Consider the following 25,983-nt stretch of genomic DNA (forward strand, 5'->3'; position numbering starts at 1 on the left):
TACAGGCGCCCACCACCATGCCCGGCTAATTTTTTGTATTTTTAGTAGAGATGTGGTTTCACCATGTTAGCCAGGATGGTCTCGATCTCTTGACTTCGTGATCTGCCCGCCTTGGCCTCCCAAGGTGCTGGGATTACAGGCGTGAGCCACCATGCCCGGTCTTGTTTTGTTTTTTTTTTGATACGGAGTCTCACTCTGTCGCCCAGGCTGGAGGGCAGTGGCATGATCTAGGCTCACTGCAACCTCCGCCTCCCGGGTTCAAGCGATTCTCCTGCCTCAGTCTCCTATGTAGCTGTGATTACAGGCATGCACCACCATGCCCGGCTAATTTTGTATTTTTAGTAGAGATGGGGTTTCACCACATTAGTCAGGTGGTCTCCAACTCTCAACCTCAGGTGATCCGCCCGCCTCAGCCTCCCAAAGTGCTGGGATTACAAGCGTGAGGCACAGAGCCCAAGCTAAAACAATTTATTGAGGTTTAATTTCTGTATTACAATATAAACTGCACCCATTTGAAATGCACAATTCAATGAGTCTTTGACATGTATATGCTGGTGAAACTACCTCCAAATCAAGACACAGAACATTTCTATCACCCCATAAGTAGCCTGACAGAGTGGTTTTTGTTTTGTTTTGTTTTCTTGAGACGGAGTCTCGCTCTGTGCAATCTCGGCTCACTGCAAGCTCCCCCTCCCGGGTTCATGCCATTCTCCTGCCTCAGCCTCCCAAGTAGTTGGGACTACAGGTACCCGCCACCACGCCCAGTTAATTTTTTGTATTTTTAGTAGAGACAGGGTTTCACGTGTTAGCCAGGATGGTCTTGATCTCCTGACCTCGTGATCCGCCCACCTTGGCGGCCTCCCAAACTGTTGGGATTACAGGCATGAGCCACCGTGCCCGGCCGGCCGAGAGAGTGTTTTAAGTGGTCAAGAAAGGGACCTCTGAGAAGGGGGCGTGGGAACAAAGACACAAATGAGGATGGCCCTCGTGGGCACCCAGTGGAGGGGCAAGGAGGTCTCTAGGGCTGGAGCGGAGGGGCAATGGCAGGTGAGTTCAGACAGGGTGGTGTTTGGGTAGTCTATGGAGTGTCACAGGGGGGGTTTAAATCTGTTGTTTCTGTTGGTTTAGCCATTAGCTCAGATTTTTCACTTTTATGTCAGAGTACGTTTTGCAGATGGACCATCACTTTATTTCTAGCATCTGCCATGGTCTCATCTAATGTGTGAGACGCACAGTGCCTTTTAGGAGCTGACCAGTGAGATCCCACCACTCTTTTCCCATTTCTTTGCAGATGAACTGTAGGAAGCACCTCCCTTTCGAGGTCGGGCATGTGTGCTGCATGCTGACGCAGTGGTGAGGTGCAGGTCACTCCTAGCCTTGGTCGTGGGGAAGTATCAGATGCTGCTGCCCATGTGGCGGAGCCGGTGGCGGCCAGTCTTGGCGTGTGGGGCAGCTGAAGTTGTCGAGCCCACTGGTCAGCCACATCCCTAGGAAACTCCAACTATATATGAAAACGTGTGGGGAACACAGGTGGCCTGTGCTGCGGAGCCTGTCAAAGAGCACCCTGAGCACCGCTGCCATGATGTTTCCGTCGCCTGTTGAAGGATACCCATCAGGCTTTGCACATGTCTTCTGTGAAGAGCCAGAGTGAAGACTTTTGGTGCCATACGGCCTGTTGTCGGAATTCATCTCTGCTACTCAAATGGGAAAGCGGCCAGATAAACAGTCAATGACTGAGTGTGTCTGTATTCCAATACAACACTGCTCATGAAGCTGAAATCTGAATTTCACATAACTTTCATATGTCACAACGGCCTCTTCCTTTGGTTTTTCTTGACCATTAAAAAATGCAAAAACCATTCTTAGCTCACAGGCCACAGGAAAACAGGCAGTGGCTTGAATCTGGAAATCCTTGATATAAATCTACAGGTTTTTATTGCTGTTTGGCAATGCTTTCTTTTTCAATAAACTCTTCAGGCAGGGCTGACACTGAGTATTAAATTTCCATTTTCCCAGAGAGCTGATGAACTTATAAGTCGCATAAACTGTTTTTCCACACTGACCATCCAAAGTGCTAACTCTGAGCACGTGAAAATCAAGTCTCAGATCTGCTGGAGAAGCACCAGCGTCAACGGTCAGTCATTCCTCCAAGAAGACTGTGCCGGAAAGTGGGCTGTAGCAGCAGGTGTATTTACATATAACTGTGAAAATCATTTTTCATTTAGATCAAATGGTAGTTCCTCTACATTAATTTCACTCACATTTCCACTCCAAGGTCTGCAATGCACAAATGAAAGATAAAGCAACAGCTGTTTCTGTGTTGGTTGCCCTATTAGCCCCACTTCCCAACTGTTAATGATGCTAGCTTTTTTTTTCTTTTTGAGATGGAGTCTCGCTCTGTCATCAGGCGACATTAGCCATTAGTCCAGTGCAGTGCAGTGGCACGATCTCGGCTCACTGCAACCTCCGCCTGCCGGGTTCAAGCGATTCTCCTGTCTCAGTCTCCTGAGTAGTTGGGACTACAGGCATGCGATTCTCCTGTCTCAATCTCCTGAGTAGTTGGGACTACAGGCATGCGCCACTATGCCCAGCTAATTTTTGTATTTTTAGTAGAGACAGGGTTTCACCATGTTGACCAGGATGATCTTGATCTCTTGACCTCGTGATCCGCCTGCCTCGGCCTCCCAAAGTGCTGAGATTACAGGCGTGAGCCACCGTGCCTGGCCAGTGCTAGCTTTCTATCAGATGCTTCAATCTGAAAATGCATTAACCCTAATAATTACTTGATTTCTGTTGAGAGTGAAACGCCTGACATTATAAATGCTACTATAAACTCAATTTAAAAGTTCCACATTGAAGGTAAACGTGTTTTTTTTTTTTTTGTGGTGATATTCAAATACCAACTTTGAGGCAGTATAGCGTTATGGTAAAAAATATTTTTATTAAATCAAGAAACCCATGGACTAGAAACATCCTTAGAATTAGTTGTAGTGATACATAATGTATAATTGTGTCAAAACAAGCTGTGGTACTCTACCCATGGAAAATGAAGTTGTAGTTGTCAAAATTCACAAATTTTTATATTCACAGAGTAACAGCAAAAACACATCTCTGTGATGACGATGATTCTGAGTAATAAAAAAAACTGCACGGCAGTATATGAACAATTTGTGGCCAGGTGCGGTGGCTGATACTTGTAACCCCAACGCTTTGGGAGGCTGAGGCAGGTGGATCACCTGAAGTCAGGAGTTCGAGACCAGCCTGGCCAGCATGGTGAAACCCTGTCGCTACTAAACATACAAAAATTAGCTGGGCACATGTCCCAGCTACTCTGGAGGCTGAGGCAGGAGAACTGCTTGAACTTGAAAGGTGGAGGTTGCCATGAGCCAAGATCGTGCCACTGCACTCCAGCATGGGTGACAGAGCAAGACTCTGTTTCAAAAACAACAGGCTGGGCGCAGTGGCTCATGCCTGTAATCCCAGCACTTTGGGAGGCCGAGGCAGGCGGCTCACGAGGTCAGGAGTTCAAGACCAGCCTGACCAACATGGTGAAACCCCGTCTCTACTAAAAATACAAAAATTTGCCAGGCGTGGTGGCGTGTATCTGTAATCCCAGCTCCTCAGGAGGCTGAGGCAGAATTGCTTCTACCTGGGAGGCAGAGGTTGCAGTGAACCAAGATCGTGCCACTGCACTCTAGCCTGGGCAACAGAACAAGACTCTGTCTTAAAAAAAAAAAAAAAAAAAAAAAATTACAATCACTGAAAATAAGGCTTGTAATGAAAAATACTCTGAAGCTGATCTTTTTTTGGGGAAAAAAACCATACAAAATAAACAAGAGTTCAAACGGTTTATGAGATATAATTTTGAAATTCCATAATGGCATTTTGGAGTATCTTTATTTTGGGTAGGAATCTTGGTGGAGCTGTCATGTTTAATTGGATAAATTTATATTCTGTTCTAGAATGAAATGGAATTGAAAAGGTCTACAGTTTTGTAGCATCTAAATTTGATAAAACATTCAAAAGATCATAAATAAAGATGATTTAGAAAAATGTGTCAAAGAAAACTGTTGTGAATAAAGTTAAAAAGACGATACCTGTCAAAATACTTGGGCCAAGATATTTTTATGTTCTAATATGAAGAAATTTAGAATGGAGAGAGTATTTTCTAAATTAAAAATATGAAACACAGAGAAGAATCAATTAAATGTGTCAAAAATTTCGGTTGGGTGCTGTGGCTCACTCCTGCAATCCCAGTACTTTGGGAGGCTAAGGTGAAGGGATTGCTTGAGCCCAGGAGTTTGAGACCGGCCTAGGCAACATGTTGAGACTCTGTCTCCACAAAAAAAACTAAAAAAAAAAAAAAGATTAGCTGGCAGTGGTGGTAGCCGCCTGTGGTCCCAGTCACCTGGGAGACTGAGGTGGGAGGATTCCTTAAGCCCGGGAGGTCAAGGCTGCAGTGAGCCGTGACTGTATCACTGCACTCTAGCCTGGGTGATAGTATGAGACACTGTCTCAAAGTAAAATAAAACTTGCTAAATATAAATGCAACTTTCATAAAGATAGTAGGCAATGGTATTAAAGAAAAAGACACTGGAAATACACTCTTCACAAAACAGCGTGACACACTGTGGAAGTTAGATCAAAGGCCTCCCAAGGAACCACGCCTGCGGGTACTCATGCCCTCATAAAGAGCCCTCTCCTTGATCCTGAACCTCTCGGGTTCATAAAAGCAACTCTCAGACTTGCTTTTGTCCAACAGAATGCACGGATTTGATGGTGCTGACTTCAAGACCAGCTCATGAGAAGCCTTGCAGCTCGGCCCAGGTCTCTAAAATGCACTATCTGGGTGACACTAGCTAATATGTATTAAGTCCAGCTACCCAGAGACTGTTGTTGGCAAGGAAGCCTGAGGGGAGAGGTTGCCTGGAGAGAGGGCAATGCCAGCCAACTCCGCTGAGGTACACGAGACATGAATGCAGAAGCCACTGCTGACGTGCAGACCAGCAAGCCTGCAGAGGATGAGACCCAGCTACCACCTGACTGCAACCCCTGGGAGCACCACCCCATCACAGTCAAGTCCCAGCTAATCCACAGAACTGTGAGACAGTATGGAATTGTTGTTGGAAGCCACCAAGTTTGGAAATGGTTATACAGCAGCACATAATCAGAACACTGATATTGGAGACAGACAAGGTTGATGAACAGACTAAAAGTCTGTGGATACATGCCCCAAATAATAATTCCTACTCTTTTTTTTTTTTTTGAGATGGAGTCTTGCTCTGTCACCTGGGCTGGAGTGCAGTGGTGTCATCTCGGTTCACTGCAAGCTCCGCCTCCTGGGTTCACGCCATTCTCCTGCTTCAGCCTCCTAAGTAACTATGACTACAGGTGCCTGCCACCATGAGTGGCTAATTTTTTTTGTATTTTTAGTAGAGATGGGGTTCCACCGTGTTTGTTAGCCAGGATGGTCTCGATCTCCTGACCTTGTGATCCGCCCGCCTCGGCCTCCCAAAGTGCTGGGATTACAGGCGTGAGCCAACGCACCCGGCCGCCATGTTTTCTTAAGAACATTTTATTTTATTTTAAGAGACAGAATCTTCCCCAAGCTGTAGTGCAGTGGCACAAACAGCTCAATGCAGCCTCAAACTCCTGGGCTCAAGTGATTCTCCTCCCTCAGCCTCCCAAGTAGTTGGGACCATAGGCACATGCCACCACACCTGGCTAATTTTTGTATTTTTTGTAGAGACAGAGTCTCGCTATATTGCCCAGGCTGATCGCCAACTCTTGGGATCAAGCAATCCTCCTGCCTTAGCCTCCCAAAATGCTGGGATCACAGGTGTGAGTCATCGTGCCTGTCCCAATATTTTATTTTTCAACTACCTTTGAATAAATTATTTATAGTTTCTCTGATATAATAAAACCAATATTCATTAAAACATATTTCAACAAATGACATAATCTGAATATTTTATTTTATTTTTTTAGAGACAGGGTCTTACTTTGCTGCCCAGGCTAGAGTGTGGTGGCTTGATCACAGCTCACTGTTGCCCTGAACTCTCGGACTCAAGGGACATCCCTTCCTCGGCCTCCTAAATAGCTGGAATTACAGGCGCGTGCCACTGTGCCTGGTTAATTATTTAAAAAGTTCTTTTTTTTTTTTTTTTGAGATGGAGTTGCACTCTTGTCGCTCAGGCTGGAGTGCAATGGCACAATCTCAACTCACTGCAACCTCAGCCTCCTGGGTTCAAGTGATTCTCCTGCCCCAGCTTCCTGAGTAGCTGGGATTACAGGTGTGTGCCATTGCACCCAGCTAATTTTTGTATTATTGGTAGATATGAGGTTTCACCATGTTGGCCAGGCTGGTCTCGAACTCCTGACCTCAGGTGTTCCGCCTGCCTCGGCCTCCCCAAGTGCTGGGATTACAGGCGTGAGCCACCATGCCCAGTCCTAATATATAATTTATATATTGCATTTATTGCAGATTCTGTGTCCCTCAACTAGATCATTAAGCTTCATGGCAGGATTAGGTTGTCTGTTTTATTCTCTGCTGAATGTTCACATTCCTAAAGTGTCTGGCACGTTACAGGCACCTAAATTAAATTACTTTGTGAATAAATCAACCATTTTCACCCATCTCCAACCCACAAAATTGCTAATATTAAACCAAGTCAACGAAAGATGACCATTTGCCCCATTTCCCCCCTTTCGTAGCTAGCACACTTCTCCCTGTTAAATCTTTCTTTTTTTTTCTTTTTTTTCTTTTTTTTTTTGAGACGGAGTCTCACTCTGTTGCTCAGGATGGACTGCAGTGGCATGATCTCGGCTCACTGCAAGCTCCACCTCCCGGTTCACGCCATTCTCCTGCTTCAGCCTCCCGAGTAGCTGGGACTACAGGCGCCCGCCACCTCGCCCGGCTAGTTTTTTGTATTTTTAGTAGAGACAGGGTTTCACTGTGTTAGCCAGGATGGTCTCGATCTCCTGACCTCGTGATCCGCCTGCCTCGGCCTCCCAAAATGCTGGGATTAGAGGCGTGAGCCTCCGTGCCCAGCCGTTAAATCTTATTTTGTAGTTTAATCCCTTCATTCTTATTAACTGGGCTCTTTGAGAACCTTCCGCCTTGGGTTAACTGTGAATGTGATAAACACGTCTTCACTGACATCACTCAGAAACTCTGAGCATGAGTTAGAGCCTTTCTCCCACAATGAGAAACTTCTTACCAGGGAGGAGATGATGCATTTGTACTCGTTGAGTAGAATCAGTTGTTTATTCAGCCAGGAATGTACCATTCTAAATTCTTTATTTTTTGGTTTCAAACCTTCTTTAAAAAATTTAAAACATTTAACTGACAAATAGAGATCGCACACGTTCCAGGTGTACAGTGTGCTGATTTGATACATGCAGACACTGTGTAGTAATGATCACAATCATGTTGACACATTCAACACCAATCAGGCGGAATTATTTTCATGTTTATATTTATCTGGCCATGAGGGCAACATAAGAAATTTCTGTCAATTGCAATCTCAAAAGGAACTCTTTACTAACTGAAAATTCCACCAAAAGAGGTGATACAAGGCAACGTGAAATTCACCTGTTTATAACCGATGAACCCACCAGCATGGCACTCATGACAGTTCCCACAGAATCACTTCATCTCAAATGGAAGTCAGAGCCTGTCCTCCCCGGATAAACAGCAGTCTCTAATTCTGAAACCTTGTTTGTAAGTGATTATGCTGACATGAAGGGGTGAAACAGCCCTCTGACGGATATTCACTTCAAGACAAACAGCTGTTTTACCTTTGAATCCCTCTGTGCCTTCTATCCCGATTGCCAAGACCACTCTTCTCCAGGGTTTCAGTTTCATTGTCACAGCACTTTCCCAGACCTGATTCACCAGGCTTTGGTCCCTCTTCTCCTTACCAGACAACTTCCCACAATCTCCAATTGCAACAGCAGCCCATTTTCTGCAGCCCACTGTCTTTTCCTGTCACTATGCACAACAAACATATGGGTCAAACAATCCTTCTTTTGCTCTATCATGCTCTCAGCCAAGTCTGGGCAGTTTTATGACATCAGAACCACTTCCACAGAACAGACTGAAGTCATAAGCCCGGGCGACTTTGCTGGCTACAGTCATTGCCAGGGCAACCCCAGAATCCTTGAAAAATAACCAAGTGATGCACTCTTACAGCTTTATGAAAACATTTTGGCATTTAAAAATATTTTTATGGTCATATGCCTTCCTTGATATATTATTCATTTATTTTTTGAGATGGGGTCTCTGTCACCCAGGCTGGAGTGCATCTTGGAGGCTGGAGCCAGGCTGGCACGATCCTGGCTCACTGCAACCTCCACCTCCAGGGCTCAAGCGTTCCTCCTGTCTCAGCCTCCTCAGTAGCTGGGACTACAGGAGCACACCACCATGCCCAGTTAATTATTATTATTTTTTGTAGAGATGCGATTTTGCCATGTTGCCCGGGCTGTTGATACATTATTTTTATATATTTATTTAGAGATGGCGTCTCGAGCTTGTCACTCAGGCTGGACTGCAGTGGTGCGATCTCGGCTCACTGAAACCCCCGCCTCCCAGGTTCAAGCAATTCTCCTGCTTCAGCCTCCCAAGTAGTTGGGATTACAGGCACCTGCCAGCACACCCGGCTAATTTTTGTATTTTTAGTAGAGATGGGGTTTCACTGTGTTGGTCAGGCTGGTCTGGAACTCCTGACCTCAGATGATGCACCCACCTCAGCCTCCCAAAACGATGGTGAGAGATGAAGCCAGACGGACTTCCTGGGTCAGGTGAGGACTTGGAGAACTTTTCTGTCTTACAAGAGGATTGTAAATGTACCAATCACCACTCTGTAAAAACGCACCAATCAGCACTCTGTGGCTAGCTAGAAGATTGCAAATGTACCAATCAGCACTCTGTAAAAATGCACCAATCAATGCTCTATGGCTAGCTGGAGGATTGTAAATGCACCAATCAGCACTCTGTAAAAACGCACCAATCAGCGCTCTGTGGATTGTAAGTGCACTAATCAGCACTACGTAAAATGGACCAACTGGCACTCTGTAAAATAGACCAATCAGCAGGACATGGGCGGGGAGAAATAAAGAAATAAAAGATGGCCACCCCAGCCAACAGCAGCAACCCGCTTGGGTCCCCTTCCACACTGTGGAAGCTTTGTTCTTTTTGCTCTCCACAATAAGTCTTGCTGCTGCTTACTCTTTAGGTCTGCACCACCTTTAAGTGCTGTAACACTCACCGTGAAGGTCCGCAGCTTCATTCTTGAAGTCAGCGAGACCACAAACTCACTGGAAGGAATGAACTCTGGACACACTCGGATTACAGGCGTGAGCCACCACGCTTGGCCGATACATCATTTACATTTTTTTCTAATAAAGCTGAATTGTGTTTTTTAGCTATTACACAAACCACGCTGATGATGGGGTTTTCTAGATAAGAGAGGTCTTGCCAAGGAGTGTATATCAATCTCTGTAATAGCAAAAATGGCCCAGAAATAACGTAAATCTCCATGAAACTATTTTGTCGTAGGGTCAAAAAACTAAAGCAATATGTGCCCGCAGAGAGTCAAGCTCCTTTGCCCCCGTACCCCCAAACAAACCTAACTTAATCATCTGCTCCACATGGGATGTAAACAAGTTCATGAAGGAGGCAGCAATGAAGTCGGACAAGCTGCCTGGGATCAAATTGCCTTTTAAATATGCTCAAAGTGGCTGCCGTCCACAGAGAGAGAAGATTTATGGGTATTAAGGAAAAAAGGAATGAAAATAATCAATACGAAGTGAATACAGCACAGAACGACACTGTTACATGATCTTAAGTCCTTAAAATGCAAGAAATGTGGATGGATTATGCAAATAAGACAGAAATCTGACGATGGCAGGAGGATGCCCAGGGTGGTCCAGTCGGGCTCCAGTTTCACATACTGTTCTCAGGGATGAACCCCACGTCCTCCCCAGCCACCAATTCTCTCCCTGATGCCAGTTCAATGTGGAGGGCCCTAAAGACACTGGGACCACAGCAACCGGAGGGTGGCGTTTTCCAGCAGGACATACAGACAGGAATTTACTCCCACAGGGCAAAGCAAAGGCGGAAAACAGGTAATTAGAGCTAAGGACTGTGGGGTCCAAAGACTTAACCCAGAAAGTGGGCCTCCCATTACATGGAGGCAGAAACTGGACTAAGAATGCAGAAGGGACTTGATCAAGGGCACAGACAGGAAGGTGGAATCTGAGTCTGGATGTAGGACGCTGGACTCTAAGTCCAAGGTTCTCCCATGCTGCCTCCCACACACGGATGTGCCTCTGTGTGTGTGTGCATGCATGCGTTCCATCAGCTGGAGCCAGTGGGCAAAGTGGACACACCCCGGGGCTGGGGATTCTACTTGTTCCCTCCTGGGCACCATGGTGCCTGGCAAGGCACATTCCACACAAGTCCGTATCATAGCCAGCCATACTGCAAACAGCACCGGACCCGGCCCCAGGCAATGGCTGCGGGAATTGTTCGAGGGCCATTTTCTTTTATTTTTTTTTGAGACTGAGTCTCTCTCTGTCACCCGGGCTAGAGTGCAGTGGCATGATCTCGGCTCACTGCAAGCTCTGCTTCCCGGGTTTAGGCCATTCTCTTGCCTCAGCCTCCTGAGTAGCTAGGACTACAGGCGCCTGCCACCACACCCAGCTAACTTTGTATTTTTAGTAGAGATGGGGTTTCACTGCATTAGCCAGGACGGTCTTATCTCCTGACCTCGTGATCCGCCCACCTCAGCCTACAGGCGTGAGCCACCGCGCCCAGCTTCGACGGCCATTTTCAAATCCCAACTCAAAGGTCCCACCCATTCCTGACCAAGCTAAGAATTTCCTCCTCAGTGTTGAATGAACCACCACCACCACATTTCGTTCTGAATGTCAGTTTGCATTTATATGGCAAGATTATCTTTCCCTAATAAATTAACATCTATTTCATGTGTTTTCAATCTTTCCACAACTTGGCATGGTAGTCAGGACAGATGTCCTCATTTTACAAAAGAGAAAACGGAGCACTGTCCAACGCCTCACTCTGTGTCCTGCCTCCTGCTGGCAGTTGTACCTTCTAACCTGGGCTTTTCCTCACTAGGCTCTTTTGCTTGGTAGATACATCAACCTACTGGAAATCCCTACCTCATCTGCTCTTATTGGTGAAAACAGAGAGAAATATGCACCCGCGTTTCGGGTGGCAATAATATCACGCATGCGATACAGCCTGCAAACCCCTCTGAGCTGAGGTCCTCTGTGAGGATCCAGCTGACAGGCTGATCCCTAAGTCATCAAAAGTGTCCTTCTGTTTTTGTTTAAGACAGGACCTTGCTCTGTTGCCCAGGCTGGAGTGCAGTGGTGCAATCACGGCTCACTGCAACCTTGAACTCCTGGGCTAGGGCAATCCTCCTTCGTCTGCCTCCCAAGTAACCTGGACTACAGGTATGTGCCACTGTGTCCAGCTAATTTGTAAATATTTTGTAGAGATGGGAGTCTTGTTATGTTGCCCAGGCTGACCTCAAACTCCTGAACTCAAGCAATCCTCCTGCCTTGGCCTCCCAAAGTGCCAGGATTACAGGAATAAGCCGCCATGCCTGGCTTCCCCACGGTCTTTTTGTTTGTTTGTTTGAGACTCTGCTGCCCAGGCTGCAGTGCAGGGGTGCAATCTTGGCTCACTGCAGCCTGGACCTCCCAGGCTCAAGGGATCCTCCCACCTCAGCCTCCCAGGTAGCTGGATCTACAGGTGCATGTTACCATGCCTGGCTAATTTTAGTATTTTATTTGTAGACACGGAGTCTCACTATGTTGCCCAGGCTGGTCTCGAACTCCTGAACTCAAGTGATCCGCCCACCTTGGCCTCCCAAAGTGCTGGGATTACAGGCGTGCACCACCACACCTGGCCTCTATGGTCTCCTTAAAGCGGAGATCACCCCTTTCTCTTCAGGACAAGGATGTTTGCTCATCTTGAAAAGCAAAAAAACCTGTCAGAAATGGAATGAAAGATCTACCTCAAATCCTCTCCTTAAAATGCTGGACAGCCAACATCTGGTTATCGCTTAAGATTTCTGATTAGAAAATGTTTGATTTATTTGGAAGCAGTTTTATGGAAGTAGCAAAGTATAGGACATTTTAAAAATCACTTGCATGTCTGTGTGAGATGGTCACAGCTGCGCTCCCTCTTTCCACAGAAACATGGCCTGCAGACACATTTGCAGAGTCCTAATAAGCAACTGTCACACACCCCCAGATGGCCGATTTGATCATAGGACACGGATGCAGGATGATAGTGAGGTTCTCTTTCCCTTTCACTGCTCCTAACACAGCAAACCTCCAGCCAGAACAGCAAAAACGCCAAAGGAACAGCCTGCTCCTGCCAGGCACCCTGACCCCACCTCCACCTGCCAACACAGACCTTCCAAACTGGACCTCCCGCGGGAACCTGGCTGGGAGATCCAAGCAGGAATCATGAGCACAGCTCAGGGCACCTCGGAGATTTTCAACTCCCCCAATTATCCCAAACTCCCCAACTCGGTTCACTCAGGGTTTTGATTCTCTGCTTCCATCTGACCAAAAGGTAACCCTGCACTTCTGAGGACCTCACCTGTTGAGGGGAGAGTGAGTAGATGGGAGTGGAGGTGTTACCATTTTCAAATATACATTTTTTTCCAAGAGAATTAAAACATTTATTGATTATACATGATAATGGATGATACAAAAGCTTCATTCCCATCCATAATTTTATCTGGTCAAATATACTTTGAAATGTGGGATTCAAATAGATGGACATGTTCTGGATATATGGTCCTTTAAATACCATATGGGTCTTAAAAAAAACTGCTTTCTAGAATGTATTTCATCAGAGGTTTATCTTACTATGCATCCCAGTTTAAGCCAGCATTTGTTCTTTTCCTTTCTTTTCTTTTTTATTTTTTTGAGACAGAGTCTCACTCTGTTGTCCAGGCTGGAGTGCAGTGGCATGATCTTGGCTCACTACAACCTCTGCCTCCCTGGTTCAAGCGATTCTCCTGCCTCAGCCTCCCAAGTAGCTGAAATTACTCGGGAGGCTGGTGGTCATGTACCACCAGGCCCGGCTAATTTTTATTGTATTTTTAGTAGAGATGGGGTTTTACCATATTGCCCAGGCTGGTCTCAAACTCCCGACCTCAGGTGATCTGCCCGCCTCTGCCTCCCAAAGTGCTGGGATTATAGGAGTGAGCCCCCGCACCCGGCCTGTTCTTTTCCTTTACAAGGTTTAAAGAAAATAATAATCCTTGTTATAACTTTGTATGGCTTCCGCTCTCCTTCCAACGACGTTGATTTGACACAGATCATGGGAGAAGAGGCTGATGGAAGACGGGGGGGCTCCCAGCTCCTTATCATGACAGATACAGGCTCTCTGCCAGGCCATCCTGGCCACAATGATAGGGTCTGGCCACTGAGCCCTCTTTTTTTTTTTTTTTTTTTTCTGAGATTAAACTTTATTAAAGTTACTTTTCCAGAAAATTCAGTAAATATGGTAATATAGGAACAAATTTAGGCTCATAAGCCTTTTAAAGTTTTTACATAATCTTTAATGATATTGATCAGGAAATTCTTTCGTCGGTGGAATTACTTCTCCAGTCTCCAGAATTGTATCACCAGGGAATATTCCGGCCTTCCTTTCAACTATGCCATATGGTTTTTCAGACACATGATACTTCAGGTAATAATGAATAATCCAGGCAGGTACAAGCATATGAGTGAAAATAAAGATACCCTTTTGGTATACCCCATGGACCGTTCTCCTCCAAGGGGATTTATTCTCCAAAAACTTATTCCAGAATTTCTCCATAGGCCACATCTTCTGTGGGGGCAGCACCGGCTCCCGAGGGCTCAGCTCCTGGTCCTTCAGCCATCGCCTTCTCAGCTCTCGCAGCTGTTGCAGCCGCAGTTTCTCATCTGGAGTATACCCCGTCATGTCTCCGCTGGTACCAAGGCCTGAGCCCTCTTTTTAAACACAGCTGAATAGTACACCGGGCCATGTTTCATTAGCCATTCAGTACAACTGGAATCTCAAAGTGACCAAGCTATCCTATTTGCCACAGAGCTGGGCAAAACAATCTCCCCAGCAAATTGAAAGGAAAAAGAGAGCATACTTAGCATTGAAAAGTAACTCAGACTAAGTAGTGTCACTGGGTTAAAAGACTTAAACTCCATCGGTGATCTGGGACACTGATGCTGCTCAAACAACCCACTGACCGGTGGTCATGGCACCAATGCCCTGGGGTGATGTGAGCAGGGCCCTCTGCTCAAGGCAACACAGACACGCCCTGAGCCCTCTGCATTTTTTGGCTCTCCATATCCTAATGGGTAAGCAAGGACTTCTGCTGCCTCAACGCTTAGGTGATTAGGTGGCTGTCCTCTGCCCTGCCACTGTCCTCTGATTTCCAGCGTCAAGGACTTGGGCAGCACAGTCGGAGGAAACGGCTTTAATGACTGGCCTGTATATCTGCTTGGCAAAACTCCCTGACTTCTGGAAAAAACGGGGGACTGGTTTTGTCTTCCCTCCACATGGTATAAAACATTCATCTCCTGGAGATGAGCAGCAGCGTGGCTGATGGCTGCTAGGGAGGTGTTTCCAGAAAGATATGACTTTGACATAAGCCAAATTTTGTCCCACCAGCTTGTATGTTTTTCCTTTAACAATCCACCAGCACCTCATTATTTCAGACCTGGCTTCTAGGTATGAGGCCTTTTCATGAGGTGTCCTCATGAAACCTGGCCCCTGGCTTACCTTGGGATTGGTTCGCTGCTGCAGTCTCCTCTCTTCCCTCTCTCTCTGCAGCCGCTCAAACTCCTCTCGAATTTCAGCTGGGGTTCTCCTCCTTTCCACAACCTATGTGCAGAATCAAGATGGGAAGACAGCTGAGGACCCAGGAGGTAAGGGAAACGTACACAAAGAACTGCAGTCATTGATTTTGGTGTGTGCATGCTGCCTGGGGTCCAGCCACGGCCTTTCCCCAGGAAGTACCCCAAACCGTGACTTCTGCCATCCGATGGCTCAGGCCTGGGTGAGGCAGAGCTCACTGCCCTCCTGGCCCTTCCCAAGGTTGAAATGAGCTTTCACTCAGCTCTCCAGAGTGACTTAAACATTCTTTATTTTAGCAACTTATCTCTAAGTCTGCAGAAATCTTACAAGGAAAATGTCACCTTAAATTTCATAGTGTGAATTTCCTAATGAATCTCAGATAACAAATGTTAAATATTAGGACGAAGACAAGCTGGCTCTCCCTAGTGGTCTGGGACAATCGCTAAAGACTCCTTTTGAGCTTCTTGGACCAAGGATCTCGAGCTGTCGGGTCTGGGTGTTTTTATTCTGTTGCTGTACAGACGGGGTCTTGCTATGTTGCCCAGGTTGGCCTCAAACTCTTGGCCTCAAAGGATCCTCCCACATCAGCCTCCCAAAGTGCTGGGATTGCAGGCATGAGCCACCATGTCTGGCGGCTCTGAGTGTTTTCAGAATCATGGAACTCTTCTTCTTACAATAGTATATGAACCTTAGAATCTGGGCTGTCAGTTGTAGGCTGGTGTAACAATACTCAGGTACCACGCAGCAGACCTCGTTAAACTCAGGGATGCACAGTGATGTCGAATCTGAGAAAATAAGGTATTCCGGCCTGGCGCGGTGGCTCACACCTGTAATCCCAGCACTTTGGGAGGCCGAGGTGAGCGGATCACCTCAGTTCAGGAGTTAGAGACCAACCTGGCCAACATAGCGAAACCCCATCTCTACTAAAAATACAAAAATTAGCCAGGTATGGTGGTAGGTGCCTGTAATCCCAGCTACCTGGGAGGCTGAGGCAGGAAAATTGCTTGAACCCAGGAGGTGGATGCTGCAGTGAACGGAGATCATGCCACTGCACTCCAGCCTGGGCAACAGAGCAAGACTCTGTCTCAAAAAAAAAAAAAAAAAAGGAAAAAAAAAAGAAAAGGTATTCCAGGTCTGGTGTGGAATACCTTTGGGAGGCCGAGGTGGGTGGATCACCTGAGGTCAGGAGTTTGAGACCAGCCTGGCCAATGTGGTGAAACCGTCTCTACTAAAAATACAAAACATTAGCCAGGCGTGGTGGCGGGTGCCTGTAATCCCAGCTACTCGGAAGGCTTAGGCAGGAGAATCACTTGAACCCAGGAGTCGGAGGTTGCAGTGAGCCAAGATCACGCCATTGCACTCCAGCCCGGGCAACAAGAGCAAGAAACTCCGTCTTGAAAAAAAAGAAAGAAAAAAAAAAAAGAAAATACAGCATTCCAATTCCAGTTCAGCCTTTCTTAGCTTGTCATGAAAGGAAGACCACCCAGTCGAGATTTCAAAGAAGTGGAAAGGGCAGTCTTTCATCTGTGAAAGAGGCAACTGCACTGCATGATTTCTGTTTTTTTTTTTTTTTGAGACGGAGTCTCGCTTTGTTGCCCAGGCTGGAGTGCAATGGTACAATCTCGGCTCATTGCAAGCTCCGCCTCCTGGGATCACGCCATTCTCCTGCCTCAGCCTCCCGAGTAGCTGGAATTACAGGCACCCGCCACCACACCCGGCTAATTTTTTGTATTTTTAGTAGAGACGGGATTTCATCAAGCTAGCCAGGATGGTCTCGATCTCCTGACCTTGTGATCCACCCACTTCGGCCTCCGAAAGTGCTGGGATTACAGGCGTGAGTCACCGTGCCCGGCCTGCACTGCACGATTTCTAAGGGTCCCGTTTATGGTGTGAAATTGTGTGCACTGGTGAGAAACACACAGCGTGGGAACAGGACAGAAAAAGTGGTTACTCTTTTTCTATCACTACCAAAGTTATCAGATGGCTGGGGGAGGGGCAGGGGTGTATGAGAAAGCAGATTTGCCCATCAGTGGGAGAAACACAGGGGAGTCTTGAGATGCTGCTCACAGACTATCTAAAAAGATGTGATGTGAGAAAATGTTTCCTTGGAAATTTCAAGTTTCAAAAAATTATTTTTAAAAATACAAGCTTATAGCAAAAAATCAATAGAACAGAAGGATAGGAAATAAAAAGTACGTGATTCCCCTTACCCATATTCCCTCTTCTCACAGGCTCACACTCAATTTTTTTTATATCACTTCCTAAAAATTCTCTATGCATGTGTATGTACCTACGTATGTGCGCGTGTGCACGTGCACATACACACATTCGATATAAATAAGATATTACAGGCTTTGTGAAACTTGATTTTATTTTTCAACAAATAATAATAAAAAACCCCCATAAAAACTCATCTAGAAAAATGCTAGGAACTTGTCCACTACTTTAAACATTAAAAATAGTGAAAACATTTTCTTCTCTAATAACTCAATATAAATAAAAAATTACTAAAAAGGGGGAAAGTGGTTCTTTTTAAGGAAGCTTTAAAATAAAAAGATTGTTAAAATCATCCAAGAACAAACTAAAGGTCCTAAGTGGCACGACAGTGATTGCTCTGTGACCTTGCAAGGATATTCTGGGTTCTATTTTGTGAACAAGGTGCATTCCCGCTGCCCAGGCTTAGAATCACTGAGGGCGCATCACCTATCTACAGCACTCTCACTTTCCAATGCCACCCGTCCTGACACAGACAAAAGCAAGGTGCAGTTTTTCAAAGTTTCCAATATCTTCTCAATCTCATGTCAGTCCCTCCCTGAAGCAAAAGAAAATAAAAATAAAAGAGCTTCAGGGAAATGTAGGTAATCAACCATTCCATGTAAGTTTGAAGATCCAGAAAAAAATGTTTCAAAATACTTTAAAAATTATTCATGACTTTACAGCCCAATTCAGTGGACCTAATGGTGCAGCCAGTTTCTCTGGACCCAGCAGATGGTGACCCATCACCAAGGACAAGGAGGCCTAAGTGTGAGGCTGTCTGAATGGAGACAGTTCCTCTACATAGCCCAGAGGATGCAGGATGTTCCAATATGGATAAAGAGATTTTATTTTATTTATTTATTTGAGACGGAGTCTTGCTCTATTTATTTATTTATTTATTTATTTAAGACAGAGTCTCGATCTGTCACCCAGGCTGGTGTGCAGTGGCGCAACCTCGGCTCACTGCAAGCTCCGACGCCCGGGTTCATGCCATTCTCCTGCCTCAGCCTCCTGAGTAGCTAGGACTACAGGCGTCCGCCAAAACACCCGGCTAATTTTTTTGTATTTTTAGTAGAGCCGGGGTTTCACGGTATAAGCCAGGATGGTTTCCTGACTTCGTGGTCCGCCTGTCTTGGCCTCCCAAAGTGCTGGGATTACAGGCATGAGCCACCGTGCCTGGCAAGATTTTATTTTATTTTAATATTTTATTTTTTTGAGACAGTCTTGCTTTGTCACCCAGGCTGGAGTGCAGTGGTGCGATCTCAGCTTACTGCAATTTCCGCTTCCTGGGTTTAAGCAATTCTCCTGCCTCAGCCTCCTGAGCAGCTGGGACAACAGGCTTGTGCCACCATACCCAGCTAATTTTTTCATCTTTAGTAGAGATGACGTTTCACCATGTTGGCCAGGCTGGTCTTGAACTCCTGACCTCAAGTGATCCACTCGCCTCGACTTCCCAAAGTGCTGGGATTACAGGCATGAGCCACCGCGCCCGGCCTGAATAGAAATTTTATAATTGAGTGTTCTATTCAACAGGATATTAGTTTTTAAAAATGCAAATTTAGCGAAAGTTTGATTTGCCATAACTTTAATCAGTGACATAAGCAGACCCATGAATATGCCCATATACTACTATTTTTTTCAGAAACAGATTTGTAAGCTGCTGATAATTAAAATCCTGGACTCAAACCCTGTAGGAAAAAAAAAAAAAAACCTGGAAAGTGTGAGGCTTCACAAAGGCTGCAGCAGGAAAAGATTCATTTTCAGGAATTTTAGCTGTTTAATCTTTAAAGACTGAACAGTTGAAAATTACTTTCTCTCTGTTACATTCTGTGAGGAATTACAAAGGCAAATAATCCAAAGGGGGCAGATCATTCCATTTTGAGTCATATTTTACACAAGTTTTGCAAATAGTTGGTGCATAATCTGAGCTAACAGCAAAGTCAAAATGGCCAGCCTTTCTGGAGCGGTGAGGACACTTAGCAGGGCAGGGCACTTCATTCTCAGCTCCCACAGGCCTCTGCCAGCCTTGACTATTTATACCTTCCTTTAAACAGAATACATGATGCCGGAAAGGGGAACAGGACTAAGCCAGCTGTGAGCTGCTCTCCTCCTCATCAGCAGCCCTTACAGACAGAGGCATCTGGGAACACAGCATCTGAAGCTGCGTGACGGTTGATAAATACCAGACATTTTCAGTGTTTCTCATGGACAGAGTGTATCACATGCAGCTTGTGAATCCATACAACTGCTGTTCACCGAACCATTCACCTACTAGGTCTATCCCTATGCTAGTCAGAAAACTGAGTGGCCAGGTGCACTGGCTCACCTGAGGTCACGTGTTTGAGACCAGCCTGGCCAACATGGCAAAACCCTGTCTCCACGAAAAATGCAAAATTTAGCCGGGTGTGGTGGCAGGTGCCTATAGTCCCAGCTACTTGGGAGGCTGAGGCAGGAGAATCGCTTGAACCCAGGAGGCGGAGGTTGCAGTGAACGGAGATCACACCACTTCACTCCAGCCTGGGAAAAGAGCGAAACTCCATCTCAAAAAAAAAAAAAAGAAAAGAAAACCGACTGAGCCCAGGAATTCTAGACCAACCTGGGCAACATAGTGAGACCCCATCTCTACAACAAAAAAACAACCACCAAGAAGACTGACTTTATTGATGAAACGAACAAGGAGATCTCCAAAAGCTGGGTGGCATCATGGAAGGAGGACAGACAGGACCTTAAACATCCTGGGAAACCTCAGGCAAGTCCTTCTCTAAGCTTCAGTTTCCCTGCTATAAAGTGAGGAGGGTTAAGCGACATCATTTGAAAAGTGTCATCTGGTTCTATCTAGTAAACTTTTTATTCTGGGATATTTTTAGAAAATTATTTAGAAACGCTATAACAACAGCACAGAAAGTTCTAGTATAGCCTGCACCCAGGTTCCCCCAATGTTAGCACCTTATATAACCACGGAAGATCTGTCAAATCTCAAAAACCAACATTAGTACATTTCTACTAATTAAACCTAGGGTTCAGATTTCACTAGATTTTCTACGAACATCCTTTTTCTGTTCCAGGATCCAATCCAAGATTCCACGTTGCATTTAGACATGAGGTGGATGTCCTTAGTCGTCTTCTGCTCTGTGACAGTTCTAAACCTTTGCTGGTTTTTCAAGATCTTGACCATATTATTGCTTTTAATACAGGCTGCCTTTCTCATATACTATAAAACCGATGTCAGAGACAGGGAAGTAAAATATAAATAATGTAAAGGACTGCGGACAAAAACCAAACTGCAGATGATCAGGGCCAAAGGATGCAACTCGGATGTAATACAACATCTGAAAATGACATCTGCAGGAGATGAGTTACGTGGTTTCCATGGCAGTTGCCAGCCATTACCAGAATCAACATTGTCAAAGCATTCACAGTTCAAGGTTAGATTTTTGCCATTCTGAAAACATGGCTAATTTTGTTTTCAATGTGGGTATCTGCACAAACATCACTAACCAATCTCGATAAGTAAATAGTATGGCTGGTTTTGTAAGTTGGGAATGGTTACATCTCATTCCTTGGGAATCCTCCCAAAGAGTAAGAGTCTCTAGAAGCCTTAAAAAAAAAAAAAAAAAAAAAGGGGGGGGTGCTGGGCACGGTGGCTCACATTTGTAATCCCAGCACTTTGGAAGGCCAAGGCAGGAGGACCACCTGAGGTCAGGAGTTTGAGACCAGCCTGGCCAACATGGTGAAACCCCATCTCTACCAAAAATACAAAAATTAGGCCGGGCGCGGTGGCTCACGCCTATAATCCTAGCACGTTGAGAGGCCAAGGCGGGTGGATCACGAGGTCAGGAGATCGAAACCATCCTGGCTAACATGGTGAAACCACGTCTCTACTAAAAATACAAAAAATTAGCCGGGTGTGGTGGCGGGCGCCTGTAGTCCCAGCTGCTTGGGAGGCTGACGCAGGAGAACGGCGTGAACCAGGGAGGCGGAGGTTGCAGTAAGCTGAGATCGCGCCACTGCACTCCAGCCTGGTTGACAGAGCAAGACTCCATCTCAGAAAAAACCAAACCAAAAAAAAAACAAAAACAAAACAAAAACAAAAACAAAAACAAAAAAATTAGCTGGGCATAGTGGTGCGCACCTGTAATTCCAGCTACTCGGGAGGCTGAGGCAGGAGAGGCACTTGAACCCTGGAGGCAGAGGTTGCAGTGAGCCAAGATCATGCCACTACACTCAGCCTGGGCAACACAGTGAGACTCCGTCTCAAAAAATAATAATAATAAAAAAAAGTAGCAGGGCGTGGTGATGCATACCTGTAGTCTCAGCTACCTGGGAGACTGAGGTGGGAGGATGGCCTGAGCTGGGAGGTCAACACTGCAGTAAGCCACGCTCACGCCACTACACTCTAGCCTGGGTGACAGAGTGAGACTCTGTCTCAAAAAAAAAAAAAAAAAAGACTGAAAATTTACCTAATGACTAACAACTGGGCTAGTATTCTGTACATTCTAAAGAAGCTCCAATGGGCTGGGGAGTGATTTCTAGTTGGTGGAGTGCTTTGAGATCTTTGGATTAAAGGCGTCTCAGACACTCACGATACCAACAATCAATGCCCTTCACCGTTCACTGAGTACCCATATGGTAGCCTAATAAATATGTGGTAAATGGATACCCTTCAGCAACTGAAGAGTTTAATAGTCTAAAAATATCAGCAACAGCATGAAGGGAATACAGCTTCCTCCCTGGAGTGAAAGCTATTACTGCAGTGAGAGAATCGTCATATGGAACAATCCATCCAGCTGTAGGAATTCCTTGAAGGAATGTTGATGCCAGCTTCATAAAATTTGCTTGAGTTCAATGAGACTTTCTGTGTAATATGAATAATGGGTCCAATTTTCCTATTGTATGTTAAACACTAATACATCTCTGAGTAAATATCTGGGGAGGTATCTTCATTTAGTTTTCTTTGAAGGCATTTTTATCTTGCAGCAAAAGCTTAGTATCAATATGAAAAAAAAGCCAATTCTGATCCATGAGAACCTGACTTGCTTAGTTTACTAAAAAAATATGAAAATAATGTTTAACCACTTGCCACCCACAACTGTGCACATATTTTTTTTTTTATTTCATTTTTTATCTTTTGAGACACAGTCTCACTGCCACTCAGGCTGGAGTGTAGTGGTGTGATCATGGCTCACTGCAACCCCGACCTCCTTAGGCTCAAGTGATCCTCCCACCTCAGCCTCCCAAGAAGCAGGATTATAGGCACACGCCACCATGCCTGGTAAATTTTTTTATTTTTTATTGCTTGTAGAGATGCGATCTCACTGTGTTACTCCAGCTGGTCTTGAACTCCTGAGCTCAAGTGATCCTCCTGTGTCAGTCTTTGAAAGTGCTGGAATTACAGGTGTGAGCCACTGCACCCAGCCCTACACATTTGTATAACCACCATTTGTGTGTGGATTTGCTTTGTTTCTAATGGGAAGATAATCTGGTTTGATAAGAGGAAACCACACAATATTTTACCAGCAGACCCCACGGCTCCACTGATTGGGATAATGCTGCTGGGGACTAAAAACCTAGTCTTTGAAGAGGGAATATGTAATGGAGTCCTACAGCTTTTCAGTGACTCCAACTGCTGACTTGAAAAACTATAGGCCGGGAGTGGTGGCTCACGTTTGTAATCCCAGCACTTTGGGAGGCCGAGGTGGGCAGATCATGAGGTCAGGAGTTCGAGACCAGCCTGGCCAACACAGTGAAACCCTGACTCTACTAAAAAAAATACAAAAATTAGCTGGGTGTGGTGGTGGGCACCTGTAATCCCAGCTACTCAGGAGGCTGAGGCAGAAGAATCACTTGAACCCAGGAGGCCGAGGTTGCAGTGAGCCGAGGTTGTGCCACTGCACTCCAGCCTGGGCAACAGCACTAGACTCCGTCTCAAAAAAAGAAAAAAAGAAAAAAAAGAAAAATTGTAGCCAACCCCACATCTTAAAAATACAAAGAAGCTTTAAGGAGTGTATAAAGAGTGAGGGGGAAATTGAATAAATACAACAGAAATCTATTTTCCTTTTTGGATGAGAAAATGCTAAGTTGTTTGGCTTAATACCTAGCTGCAATGAACCAAGGCGACAGGAAGCACTGCTATTCCCTTCAAGCCAGAGGCCAAGTACCAACTGCCCACTAGAGCCAGGAGGACACGCAGATGAGAAGAGCCAGACGTAACACAAGGGGGAGTGGTGGGGACTGGCACAAATTGGACAGTCCAGTCCCATCTGAAGGGCAAGGGCTCCTCAGACTCAGTGTTACCAGATGTTTCAAGAAAAGACAGAAGACTGAATTATGATGCAGAACCTCCCAGGGTTGAAATGTTAGCAACCAGAATTCACTGTGTGAGGCAATCAAAAAATGGCAACAAGCTGGGCATGGTGGCTCACACCTGTAATCCCAGCGCTCTGGGAGGCTGAGGTGGGAGGGTAGCTTGAGGGTAGGAATTTGAGACCAGCCTGGGCAACATAGCAAGACTCCACCTCTACAAAAAATAAAAAAATTAGCTAGGCATGGTGGTGTGTGCCTGCAGTCGCAGCTACTTGGAAGGCTGAGGTGGGAGACTCACTTGAGCCCAGGAGGTCAAGGCTGCAGTGAGCCGTGATGGCACCAACGCACTGCAGCCTGGGCAACACAGCACGCGCGCACTGTCTCTCGTGTGCACGCTCTCTCTCTCTCTCACCCCCCACCCCCCCACCAAAAAAGGCTATTAGTGGAATATGGCCCACAAGCCACCAATATGAAGCAGTAGTGGAAAGATGGGAAAGGAAATAGGATCCTCTTTTGCTTCTCTTCCACTCCTCATCTGAAGGCCTTTACAAGGCTTTGATGCTAGAACTGGAAGAGACAGGCACACATGCTTGAGATTAAACATTGAATGAACTTTGGCCGGGCGTGGTGGCTCACGCCTGTAATCCCAGCACTTTGAGAGGCTGAGGCGGGCGGGTCATCTGAGGTCAGGCGTTTGAGACCAGCCTGACCAACATGGAGAAACCCTGTCTCTACTAAAAATACAAAATTAGCCAGGCGTGGTGGCGCATGCCTGTAATCCCAGCTACTCAGGAAGGCTGAGGCAGGAGAATTGCTTGAACCTAGGAGGCGGAGGTAGTGGTAAGCCGGGATCGTGCCACTGCACTCCAGTCTGGGCAACAAGAGCAAAACTCTGTCTCAAAAACAAACAAACAAACAAAACAAAACAAAACAAAACATCGAAGGAACTTCAAGGGAAATCTTACATGATGGTGAAAATATAACTCAATGCAGGTCAATTCCATGTTATTAACAGACTAGCAAATTTCTTGGGCATCAGAACCAAGTTTCTTTCTTTCCTTTTTTGAGACAAGGTCTCACTCTGTTGCCCACGTTGGAGTGCAGTGGCGTGATCATAGCTCACTGCAGCCTCAACCTCCCTGTGCTCAAGTGATTCTCCCATCTCAGCCTCCTGAGTAGCTGCGAATACAGGTGCGCACCACCAAGCTCGCTTAATTTTTTAAAAAAATGTTTTGTAGAGACAGGGTCTTGCTATGTTTTTTCTCAGGCTGGTCTCAAACTCGGCCTCATGTGATCCTCCCAGCCTGGCTCCCCAAAGTGTTAGGATTACAGGTGTGAGCCACTTTGCCTGGGTCAGAACCAAGTTTTTTTAATGATACCTATATATTCCTGCAGCAACTTAGAGTTTCACAACGAATCTTCATATTCATTTTTCAGATAGTAACATGTTAGCACTAGCAACCCAATTACTTGCCCAAGGCTCTACTGCTAGTCAGTGGCAGTGTGAAAGTAAACAAATTGTCTGAATTTTAGTGACTGTTCTCCCACAGCATGGCTGCCCAGGGCGACACATTTGCTATATATTTTGTTTCACTCATCACATTTGACAAAGCTTGAATATTATAATACATGAGAATTGAAAGGGTCATTACAGGCAATGCAACCCCGGCAGCTCTGCCTCCATTTTGCTCACATGCATAACATACTCCCATCTGAAATATTTCCTCACTGCCATTATTCAGAACTGAGGTGGAGAGAGAGGCACAGAACTGTGGAGGGTGGAAGGGAGTGTATGTGGAGTCAGAGCTGCACCCTTGAAGAAACTGTCTCCCATCAACCGCCAGCTCCACTTGCTCCCCGCCACACCTGGGTTAAAAATTACTGGTCCAGTCCATCCCTCTTCCGTTTTACTTGACAGGTTAGGAAACGAAGGACAAGTCAGATGAGTGGCTGGCCCAAGGTCAGAGTTACAAAGTGGCAAAGCCAAGTCCGGAACTCAACCTCTAAAACTAAAATACAGGGCAAGGAAGGGGGCTCTGATGTCTTCAAATATTCCCAAAGGCATTATTATGGATTGCAGGGTTTTGGGGAGATGTTTTGTAGCTGTTTAATGACTTTTCTGGGACACCAGACGCAGTTTCTCTTACCTCCCATCCTTCCATTTCCAGTCCTCTCTTCCCATATATATCATAGATGGCCCTGGTTTGGGGGTCACTAAGCACTGCAAATTAAAAATTAAACATGTTTATAAAATATAAAATTCACCTTCAGTCCTTTCTGAGAACACTGATGTCATTAGGTAAGCCCATCTCCTGTTCTCCCTGTCTGATCACAATCTTCCTAGAGACCCCTTTCATTTTCTACGCATCTTTCCTCCTAACTGCTTTTTTGATTCAACCTAGGATTTGTTTATTGACTTACTGACTGACACGGTCCTTCTCTGTTGTCCTGGCTGAAGTGCAGTGGTAAGATCATAGCTCACTGCAGCCTTGAATTCCTGGGCTTAACTAATCCTCCTGCTCCAGCTTCCCAAGCAG

General features: G+C 45.7%; 2 protein-coding genes across 3 annotated transcripts in view; both read right to left on the minus strand.

The window, feature by feature from the left end:
- Positions 1–25,983, minus strand: part of DNAJC11 (DnaJ heat shock protein family (Hsp40) member C11) — a 72,269-nt gene that overhangs the window by 22,424 nt on the left and 23,862 nt on the right. The window contains exons 3-4 of one of the 2 annotated variants that reach the window (XM_021935617.2): positions 25,594–25,667; positions 14,813–14,914 (exon numbers count right to left, since the gene is read on the minus strand). In XM_021935617.2, the coding sequence (XP_021791309.1) occupies positions 14,813–14,914; positions 25,594–25,667 (176 nt within the window). Of the gene's footprint in view, positions 1–7,777; positions 8,249–14,812; positions 14,915–25,593; positions 25,668–25,983 lie in introns of those variants that run through there. The other variant, XM_021935619.2, reaches the window with a different exon arrangement.
- Positions 13,506–14,914, minus strand: LOC101015506 (NADH dehydrogenase [ubiquinone] 1 beta subcomplex subunit 6-like). The gene is made up of 2 exons (XM_003891047.5): positions 14,813–14,914; positions 13,506–14,039 (listed from the first exon to the last, which is right to left on the minus strand). Exon 2 carries the CDS (start codon positions 13,994–13,996, stop codon positions 13,610–13,612), a length of 387 nt encoding a protein of 128 aa, XP_003891096.2. The 5' UTR covers positions 13,997–14,039; positions 14,813–14,914; the 3' UTR covers positions 13,506–13,609.

This window comes from Papio anubis, chromosome 1 (assembly GCF_008728515.1).
Source record: "Papio anubis isolate 15944 chromosome 1, Panubis1.0, whole genome shotgun sequence".
NCBI classification, from domain to species: domain Eukaryota; kingdom Metazoa; phylum Chordata; class Mammalia; order Primates; family Cercopithecidae; genus Papio; species Papio anubis.